The 9,739-nt window shown below is 66.7% G+C and overlaps 1 protein-coding gene across 4 annotated transcripts; it reads right to left on the reverse strand.

Moving 5' to 3' along the window:
* Positions 1 to 1,869: 1,869 nt before the first annotated feature.
* On the reverse strand, positions 1,870 to 8,699 carry FGFR4 (fibroblast growth factor receptor 4). 4 transcript variants are annotated; one of them, XM_074883237.1, is made up of 18 exons: positions 8,538 to 8,699; positions 8,029 to 8,134; positions 6,760 to 6,972; positions 6,569 to 6,658; positions 6,246 to 6,412; positions 6,034 to 6,157; positions 5,568 to 5,758; positions 5,314 to 5,452; positions 5,034 to 5,227; positions 4,673 to 4,818; positions 4,292 to 4,413; positions 4,081 to 4,191; positions 3,770 to 3,960; positions 3,266 to 3,388; positions 3,113 to 3,183; positions 2,695 to 2,832; positions 2,514 to 2,619; positions 1,870 to 2,434 (listed from the first exon to the last, which is right to left on the reverse strand). In XM_074883237.1, the coding sequence occupies exons 2-18, from the start codon at positions 8,099 to 8,101 to the stop codon at positions 2,288 to 2,290; spliced, it is 2,346 nt and encodes a 781-aa protein (XP_074739338.1). In that variant the 5' UTR covers positions 8,102 to 8,134; positions 8,538 to 8,699; the 3' UTR covers positions 1,870 to 2,287. The 4 variants fall into 4 exon arrangements, with proteins under 4 accessions (XP_074739338.1, XP_074739337.1, XP_074739339.1 ...); XM_074883236.1 differs by having other exon boundaries at positions 6,760 to 7,029; XM_074883238.1 differs by lacking the exon at positions 6,760 to 6,972.
* Positions 8,700 to 9,739: the final 1,040 nt, after the last annotated feature.

Raw genomic sequence — 9,739 nt, forward strand, 5'->3', positions numbered from 1 at the left:
AGGGGCCTGTTCGTGGGGACAGGATGCCGGTGGCTCAGCCACACTTGTTTGGCCAGCAGAGCCTGGCGGATTAAGGACAATTGGTTCAGCCCTGACAGAAAATACCAGGAATGTTAAACAATAAAAACTGCCTCCAGTTGTCGTGGGGCTGCGGGACGCCCTGCGCTGCCTCCCTGCGCGGCCACGGCCCTGGCTGCCCCGTGCCTGGCAGAGCTGGCTCTGGCACAGCCAGTTGGCACAAGGCGCTGCCTGCACCCATGCGCTGCCTGCACCCATGGCTCGCTCACTAGGTGAGGGAGGATGAAGTGAGGTCATGGCAGGGGGTGTCAGGTCTCCATTTACCATGTCCTCTTGTGCCGCCCCAGCTGGCATTAGGATTAACAAACCCACCTCCACCTCACCCTTTAAAATTGTCTGTGGCCCCATTTTCCAGGGAAGAGGCAGTGCCCAGCAAGCAAGAGCCATGCAAACCATGCCAGGCGTGGGGCACTGCCTGCCCCCCAGCATGGAGACCCCAGCCTGGAGGAAGGTGGGGGGCAAGCTGGGCACAGCCCCCAGGGACTCAGCCCGCTCCCCACGCACCCATTCATGTTCACCCCTGGTCCTGGCCGGGAGCTGGGCAGCCCCTGTGGGCAGCCTGGGCAGTTTGCCCTCCAGCGTGTGAATGCCCCATTCAGGGCTGTGCGAAATGCATTGGTTCTGGCACATTAGCAGACAGCTGGGATCCTTCCCGGGCAGGCAGGCTGCCGGGACGGGCAGGTTTCACACCTGCCGGGGGGCTGTCTGCCTCCGCCTGCCGTGCCGGAGCAGGGGGCTCGTCCCAGAAGAGAGGGGAGCAGGGCTGGGGATGGAGGCTGCAACCATGCTGGCAGGGCTGGGCTCCCCCCAGCAGCCCTGTGAGGGGATGTGACAAGGAGGGGACCCCAGGATGGCTCTGCAAGCCGCCAAGCTACCCAGCACACACGTGCACAACAATCACTGCACCCATGGCTCAGCCGAGCCCCGCACAAGGGCAGCCACAAGCTGCATCTCCCAAGAGCCCGGACCCCAGTGCCTTTGTAGCAGCAGGGAAGACCGAGAGACCCCCTCCCTTTCCAGCTGCCCCGGGCCCAGATCCTGCCCCACAGCGCCTGCCAGGCCCCCTCCTCTTAGGCTGGTTTGGGGCAGGCCACGCCAGAGAGCCAGCTTCCAGGCTGGGGGGCTGTGAGTGCAGCTGGGAGCTGGAGGAGGAAACAAGATCCTGGGGCTAACGGCCGGCAAAGCTCGGCCCTAGATGAAACCCTAGACTCAGGGAGTGGGATGGCAGGAGGGGGCGAGACAGCTGCAGCCCTCCCTGCCCACGTTCCCGGCAGAGCCGGGCACCGCGGGGCAAGGGGGGGGCAAAGCAGGCAGCAGAGAGCAGGGCCCTGGTGCTAGAGCCCCCCAACTTTTTCTCCCAGGGGTGTGGGGGCTCTGGGGAGGCAGCACAGAGCCCATAACTCACTTTTATCTGGAGTCCCGGGGCCGGTCTGGGCAGGGGTGACGCGGGGGGTCCCCAGCATGCGGGGCTGGGCCCCAGAGTGCTTTCCCAGCCTGGGAGCCCGTGGCAGTTGGGGGATCGGTTTCAGGGCGATGCTGGTAGCGGAGTTCACGGTGGCTTAGTGCAGCAGCGGTTAATGGGGAACAGATGCGAGGGTGCTTTGTGCTGGAGCGGGCCTGGAGGCACGGGAGTGGGGACATCGCTTCCTGCACCTGTGGCACTGCCTCTGTGTCCCCTGGGAACGCTCCCAGGCCCCCAAGCTGGCTGGGGCGTGGAGGCAGCCCCCGACCCGCCTTCCCAGCTCAGCTGGGCCCTTCGCCCCCCAGGAGAGCCCAGAAACTGTGCTGGGGTCTATTCCAAAAAAATAATTTATCAGGTCGATATTTCATGTACATAAATATTCATCTCTATGGCTATGTACAGACACAGCAGGAGCCCGGCAGGCAGCAGGGCTCCTGCCCAGAGACACTTGCACCGAAGTGCTGGCCAAAGCCCGGCTCCCTGGGCAATGCCATGGGCATCCTGGGCAGTGCCCGCCCCGGGGAGGCTCTGGCTCCCGCTGCCCTGCAGTGTCAGGCAGGTCTCAGCCAGGACTGAAGGCTTGGTGCCAAAATGGAGCCCAGAGAGAGGGACACCCTGCCCTGGAGCTGTGGCTCGGAGCCCTCCCCGCCCACAACTCACACGGGGCAAAAGAGGGAACCTGCGGGAACCCGGACCCACTCCCCGTGAGGGCAGAAGCGGCCTCAGCACCACCCTTCCCTGCTGTCCTTAAGTCCTCACGCTGGGGTAGGAGAAGAGGCGGGGAGCCAGCGGCAGCGGGTCGTGGGTGAAGACAGAGTCGTCGGAGGAGCAGGAGCTGGCGGTGTCCTCACAGGAGGGCGAGTACTGCTCGAAGGGCATGGAGAGGTCCAGGTACTGCAGGGAGAGACGGTGCCATCAGCACCGGTGCCATCAGCACCTGCCCCGCCGCCCACCAGACCCCCCCACCGCTCACCTCCTCTGAAACGGCCGCCAGGATCTTGTCCAGCCCCTCCACAAGCTGCTTGAAGGTGGGGCGCTGCGAGGGCACGGCGTGCCAGCACTCCCGCATCAGCATGTACCTGGGGGGGGGGGGGCGAGGGGGCATTAGCAGGTCTCACCGTGCCCCCTGCCCGCCCCGCCTGGCCAGTACTCACAGCTCGTGGGTGCAGTTGGACGGCCGGTCCATGCGGTGCCCCTCTTTCAGCAGCTTGAAGAGCTCCTCGACAGGGATGCCGGGGTAAGGGGAGCCCCCCAGCGTGAAAATCTCCCACATCAGGATCCCGAAGGACCACCTGGGATCACGTGTGGCAAAGGGGGGTCAGCCATGTCTCAGGACCCTCCTCGGGCAGGCGGGACTGCGGCTCGCCTCACTGCACCCTGCGGTGCCGTGGGAGCAGGGATGGGAGAGGGTGGCATCACCCCTGGGGAAGATGTGCCCCGCTGCTGCTGGCCCCACAGAGTACCCCTATCCTACTCATGGGGACCCTCCAGTACAGGCATAACCCCACGGTGCTGCCACACCGACGGCATCCTCGTCCCACACCCAACAGCACCCTCAGCCCCAGGACTCACACATCGCTCTGGTGGGTGTAGACACGGTCGAACAGGGCCTCGGGTGCCATCCACTTCACTGGCAGGCGACCCTACGGGACAGCAAGCCCCCTGCTCAGCCCTGGCTGGGGGTCCCTCTACCCCCCCCGCCCCTCTCCCAGCACCCCCACTCACATTGCTGGTTTTCTTGTAGTAGTCAATGTCATGGACATCCCTGGCCAAGCCAAAGTCGGCGATCTTCATCACGCTCTCTGCCGTGACCAGCACGTTGCGGGCAGCCAGGTCACGGTGGATGCACTGCAGGGGGGGAGCATCACCCACAGAGGGTGTGAGATGGCAGACCCAACTCTGTGTGTCCCCTCCCCACACTCGGAGCCACTGCTTCCCTCCCACACACCCCTCGGCACTGCCGGCACCTCTGCAGTGGTGGGGCCACCCTCACACCGGGCTGTGGTGGGGCACACCCAGGAGATGAGTCAGGCTTTAAGCCCCACATTTTTGGGGAGATACTGCCCTGAGCTTTGTGGTCAGGAGGTTCTGGACAGCCCAGGGTAATTGGGGCCCCCTCTCCATGGGGACAGTGGGCTCGTCAGGGACACACAGCTCCTCTGTCACCGCCACGCTCCCCGCCAGGCTGTGCTGAGCACAGGCAGCCCATGCGGGCTGCGCTAGCCCTACCCGTTTGGACTCCAGGTACTCCATGCCACGGGCCACCTGGTAGACGCAGGAGACCAGGTCCTTGAAGGAGAGCTGCTCCTCGGGCATCGCCACGATGTCAAAAGCGTAGTCGGGTATCGGGGGGCGGCGGGCACGGAGGTACTCGCGCAGGTTGCCCTTTGCAGCAAACTCCACGATCACGTACAGTGGCCCTGGGAAGGACGTCCACTCTGCTCAGCCCCTGCCCTGTCCCACCCTGCCTGCCACTGTCCCCAACAATCCCCATTCCCCCACCACTCCATGCCCACGCCCTGCCCGCACAGCCCCCTCACCGTCCTGTGTGCAGACTCCCAGGAGGTTGATGATGTTCTTGTGCTTGTCCATGAGCTTCATCATCTCCATCTCAGATATGAGGTCAGCCAGGTCCTTGTCGGTGGCGTTGTCTGCAGAAGGAGGGCCATGTCACCGTGCCAGCTGGGATGACACCGCAGCCTGGCACTGATGCCACCTCTGTGCCTGGGACACTGGCAGAGGAGCTGTTACCTTTCAGCATTTTGACAGCCACGGTGATGGCTCTGTCCGGCCGGTCTCTGTCGAGGCCATAAGCCTCTGCCCGCACCACCTGGCCAAAGCAGCCTTCCCCCAGGGGCTTGCCCAGCACCAGCCTGGCAGGGACAGGCAGAACCGTGAGGGACCGCAGGGATGGCCCTGCTCCCCGCCACTGCATGGCCAAACCCCGAGGGGCAGAGGCAGCGTGGCTGCCCCGCTCTGTCCGAGCCGAGTCCCAGCGCCCTGGGGTATAGCGGTGCTGAGGTGTCCAGCGATGGCCAGAGACCTCCCCATCCAGCACCCACATGATGCTGTCCCCAGGGCAGCTGGGAAGAGCAGCCCCCAGTCCCAGACCTGCCCCGCATGGCACCGTACTTGTCTCGGGGGAACTCCCACTTGGCGTCGAGGGGCAGGTCCAGCTCCATGACCCCAGCCAGCATCGGGGCGCAGCTGGAGGAAAGACGGGTGACGCGCATCAGGGATGTGCTGGACTTCCCGGAGGAGCTGGAGTCCAGGGAGAACTGTGGAGAGAGCCAAGGGACCTCAGCCATCCCACCCCATGCTCCAGGGCCAAACAGAGACCCAGCGGTGCTGCAGAGAGTCCCTCACTCGGAGCAACAGGCGAGGGAACCGCATGAGGTGGTGGGGTAAGGTGTGATGGTTGCAAGTGGCACTCATGGAGCTGGTTGGTCACCAAGGTCCCCCCGTGCCTCCAGGGCTCCAGCTCGGCTCTCACCTGTCGGATGAGCGGGAATTTGGAGAGCTTGTGGACCGCCATGGGCTCCAGGGGCTGCTTGCTCGACTGTGTCTGCATCCGGCACAGCACCACAATGATGACAGCCATGGCCACGGCCAGCGAGCCCGAGGTGTAGATGATGATGTCCATGTACTTGGCCTCAGGGGCTTCAGCTTCCCGCACCAGCTCCTCTTCTGGAGGGAGTTAATGAGTTGGCCTGAGCCATGGTCCCTGCGTGCTGGGGGGGTCCCAGCTCCCACACCAGGACGCCCACCCCTACCTGGCAGGACAGTGAGCCAGGCAGACTGGTAGGAGAGGCCGATGGAGTTCCCCGCCAGGCAGGTGTATTCGCCAGCATCCTCCACGGAGACATTGCGCAGGTACAGCACCTCCACCTCGGAGCTGTTGATGTCTGCAGTCTGCCAGGGAGAGGGATCCATGGTCAGCATCCCTCTTCCTTGGGGGGCTCTGTGCATCCCCTGTCACCACTTTGGGGTGGGTGTCTGGGACCCGGGTGCTTCTAGCCCTTGTTACCTTGAGCACTTGCACGTAGGGGACCCCGTCAGGACCATAGTTGCTGCCGTTCACCTCGATGTGCTTCAGCCACTGGATGTGGGGCTGGGCATCGCTGTAGACCTTGCAGAAGAACTCCACATCGCTGCCCACCAGGGCCGTGGTGTTGGCGGGCAGCCCGGCCTGCAAGATGGGCCTGTGCGGGGACCTCTCTGTGCAGAGGAGAGCAGAGCGGTGTCACCACACGGTGGCCCAGAGCAGGAGCTCCTGTCTCCCTCCCTCTCCACCCACCATGAAGTCACAGAGAGCCCATCCCCGGCTCTACAGCAGACCAGTGCAACCCGAGCCTGGGCTCCATCCCCACATCCCTTGGGTGTGAGGGACATGATCAGAGGCTCCTCCGCCCGCTTCCCCACGACCCCGAGACCCCTCTGCCAGGCTTGGGGGGTGGGGAGCCAGGACCAGCGCCGCACCGAGCAGCCCTCACCCAGCACGTCCAGGAGGTAGCTGTAGCGGATGCTGCCAAACCTGTTCTCCACCAGGCAGGTGTAGTTGCCTCGGTCAGAGGGCACCACGCTCTCCATCACCAGGCTCCAGTGCTGGTGCCGGAGCTGCAAAGGGAGGAGGCAAGGCAGCGAGGTGTGATGGTGAGGCCAGACCCCGGGAGGGGAGGCTGCGGTGGGGTGACACCGCCCTTACCCGGATGCCCCCGATGCGGTGCTCCCCCCGGAACTCGCGCCCGTTCTTCAACCAGCGGATGCTGGGGCTGGGGCTGCCCGAGGCTGGGCAGCGAAACTTCACCGTGTTCCCCGCGGGGACCGCATACAGCTTCTTGTCCATCCGGTGTGGGTGAGTCCAGTAAGGAGCTGGGGAGACGTGGGGCGTACAGTGGAAGGGGGCCAAGGGGCAGCACGGAGGCTGCCGGAGCTGCTCCCGGCTGCTTGTGCTGTGAGCGGGAGGCAGCAGTGCCTCACGCTCCTGGACCTGCCCCAGCTGCCCTCTCCTGCCGGGGTGGCACTGACCTCTGTGCACATAAACAGGTTCCTCGTTTCGGTCCCCGTGGGGTCCGTCCCCATCACTGTCTTCATCATCATCACCTGACGCCAGCGAGTCTGCAAAGGTAAATGGGTCGAGAGGGACATCCCTGCCTGCAGGGCAGGGCGGGCTGCCTGCTGCCCCGGGGGCGGAGCTGGGCCCTGCCAGGGCTTCCTACCCACGACAGAGATGGTGAAGTTGCGCAGGATCTCCCCAGTCCCCCACGCCCGGCACACATAGAGCCCCGAGTCCTCGTAGGCAACCTCTGAGATCTCCAGCAGGCTCTGCCGGAGACGGATGCGATCGCCCGGGACGAGCGGCCTGGACTCCTTGTACCAGACTATGCTGGCACCGCTCTGGTTGGCGTCACAGTACAGCTTCAACGTGTTGCCTGGGTCGAGCAGGAGATGTTCCTCTTCTGACTCCAGCATTGGGCTCTCAAATAGCTCTGGAGAGATGCTGTGAGCACCCACCCTGATGCTCACCCCTCCCCAAGAGCAGGACTGCACCACGCACCCAGCCCAGTGTGGAGAGCACACGATGTGACACAGCCCAGTGCCCAGCTCTGCCACCTCGGTGGCAGGCAAGGGCTGGACTCTGCCCTGGAGCATGGGGACATGGCTTCCCCAGCGGCATGTCCCTGTCCAAGGCCACACATGCCACCATCCTTCCGCAGGCGCCTCTCCCAGCGGCACAGGGTGCTTGAGCCCGTCCTGCCTCATCGAACACAGCACCAAATGAGGGCAACAAACCCCCCTGGCGACCTGCTGCGGGACCTCCATGTGCCCCAAGCACAACCGGGACTCCCACAGCCTGGCTGGCCCCGGTGACACCCAGGCTGGGCAGTGGTGGCCTGCCTGCAGATGGCTGGCAGCAGGCGCATGCACATGCAGAGCAGAAACAACCCAAACACCCCCATAGCAAACCCACCGCGGCCCGACTGCTCTGCGTGCAGGGGCCTGGGGGGACACAAGTGCATCCCCAGCCCTCAGGGGGGATGTGGGGTAGCTGGGCCTCTGGTCCCCTGGGACATGTCCTCCTTGTACCCACCACCGAGAGGCGCAGACCACCCGCACCCCTGATGCGTTTGTACTCGCCACCGAGTCACACACGACTGCCACAGCCCACGGCGCTCACGCCATCCCGCTCTGCCACATGCCTCCACCGAGCGAGCGGAGCCCCCGTAGCGCAGGGACAGCCCGTCTGCAGCCCCCCTGCTCCTTCCACCCTCCACACCTCCCCGCCCAGTGATGGAGAGGCTGGGCCCCCATGCCGTGCCCCCCCCCGCTCCCACCAGCCCAGCCCCGCGGTCAGAACTGTGGGGCTGCATGCCCAGGGCGAGCACACGGCACCCTGGGGCTGGCTGCTCAGCTGGGGGTCGGTGTTCAGAAAGCAGGACCCCCCCCCATCGCCCCCAAACCGCCTTTCATCCCCCCCGCAGCCGTACCTGGCTCCATCGCCCTGCCCTGGGCAGCGGCCGCCACCACCAGCCCCACCAGGACCTGCAAGAGGGGCCGCATCTTCCAGACCCCTCCGGCGCGGCGGTTCCCACCCTGCGGGACAGGCAGGGCCAGGGTGAGGGGGTGAGGCAGCCCCCTCCCACGCGCTGCCCTGGCCAGGCAGGGGAGGGGGGGGCTGGTCCCTGGGGGAGCGATGCGGGGTCCCGGGGCACGCCGAGGTGTGGGGGGGTGCGCATGGCACGGGGGGGAGCCGTGGGCAGGGTGAGAGCCCTTCCAGCCCGCTCCCTCGGGGGGTGGTGGGGGGGGACACGGACCCCGGGTGGTGCAGGGACCGACCCCTCCAGCCAGCCGCAGCCTGGCCAGGGCGCTGGGAGAGGTTAAACGGGCACGGGGCGGGGGGCGCTGGGGGGTCCCGGGGTGAGGGGGATCCCAGGGAGGGGGGTCCCGGGGGGTGTGGGAGGGAGGAGTGTCCCGAGGGAGAGGATCGTGGTTTTACCGGCGGTGACGGGGCTCCCTCGGCGGAGTCGCCCGCGCAGCGCGGGGAGGGCCCGGGCAAAGTCCGGGGGCCGGCGGGCTCAGCGCCGCCGCGCCCCGCACCGCGGCCCCATGGCGGGCAGGGCTGGGGACGGCTCCGGGCTGGGGACGGCTCCGGGATCGCTCCGGCCCCGCTCTGCCGCCGCGGCGGCGGGCGCGGGCACTTTGTAGGGGCGCGCTCGGGTTACAGCGGCGCCGCCCGCCCCGCCCGGAGCGCTGGGGCGGGGGGGGGAGAAGGGGCGGGAAGCGCGGGGGGGGGGGGGGGGACCGGCCCCGAGCTGAGGCTGCTGCAACCGGCCCCGCTCCGCCGGACGCCGGCTCCTTTGCAAACCGACCCGCCGCCGAGCTTGGCGGGGGCGGCCCCGGCCCTCCCGGGCCCCGCCAGCAGCGAGGGGCGGCCCCCGGGCACCCCCCCGTCCCGGCCCCGCAGCATCGTCCCGCGGGTGGAGAACGCGTGGGGCTGCGGGGCACCCGCGGCTGCTCCCTTCTGCGGCCCCCCAGGCAGACCCCACATGTTGAGCCCCCACGCCCGGAGTCGCACATCGGGCAGGGGGGGGGGCAAGGCCTCCTCTGCCCCCCTCTTCTCCCCTCTGTGGCAGCCCGACTGCTGGGAGCACCCCGACCCCGGGGACGCCGAGGGCCCCACGGCAGCAGCACCCACGCCGTTGGGTGGCCCTGGCCCGGGCTGGGTGCTGTGTGTTGCTGGGTGCCCGGCAGCCCGCTCGCTAGTTGTGCTGCAATTAGTTGCAGGGTTATCGCTGCCGGTGCCATAAAGCGGCTGTGACCCTCATTAGGAGCCCATAACGGAGCGTCATAAAACACCGCGAGGCTGCGAGCCAGCGTCGGAGTGGCCCTAATCCGACCCATAAACACTTCGCCTTCGCTTTCCCCATGCTGCTGCCTGCACCGGGGTGGGCAGACCCCACCGTGCCCAGGCCCCGCTGCCTGCCTGCCTGCCCGCACAGGACCCCTGGGCCCTGGAGGAAGCCCAGCCTCAGACCCTCTGAGCCAGCACGCTCCCCAGGCACACCTGCTCCTGCGCATCCCGCTGCCAGTAAGAGGGGACAGAGGGTGTCCCCAGCACATGGTCAGGATCCGGCCCCAGAGCTGCTCTCCCTCGCTGCATCGCTGGCTGCTTCATTGTCTTTCTGCTTTGCAAGACCC

The sequence above is a fragment of the Strix uralensis genome, chromosome 14, assembly GCF_047716275.1.
Source record: "Strix uralensis isolate ZFMK-TIS-50842 chromosome 14, bStrUra1, whole genome shotgun sequence".
Classification (NCBI taxonomy): domain Eukaryota; kingdom Metazoa; phylum Chordata; class Aves; order Strigiformes; family Strigidae; genus Strix; species Strix uralensis.

Bases quoted from the DNA above. Each gene is read 5' to 3' on its own strand.
- FGFR4 (XM_074883235.1), bottom strand. From the start codon at position 7,363: ATGGAGGTCCCGCAGCAGGTCGCCAGGGGGGTTTGTTGCCCTCATTTG. The intron at 4,414-4,672 runs GTACGGTGCCAT...TGTCCCTGCCAG, and splicing joins TGGGAGTTCCCCCGAGACAA to GCTGGTGCTGGGCAAGCCCC. The intron at 2,620-2,694 runs GTGAGTACTGGC...CCCCCCCCCCAG, and splicing joins TCCAACTGCACCCACGAGCT to GTACATGCTGATGCGGGAGT.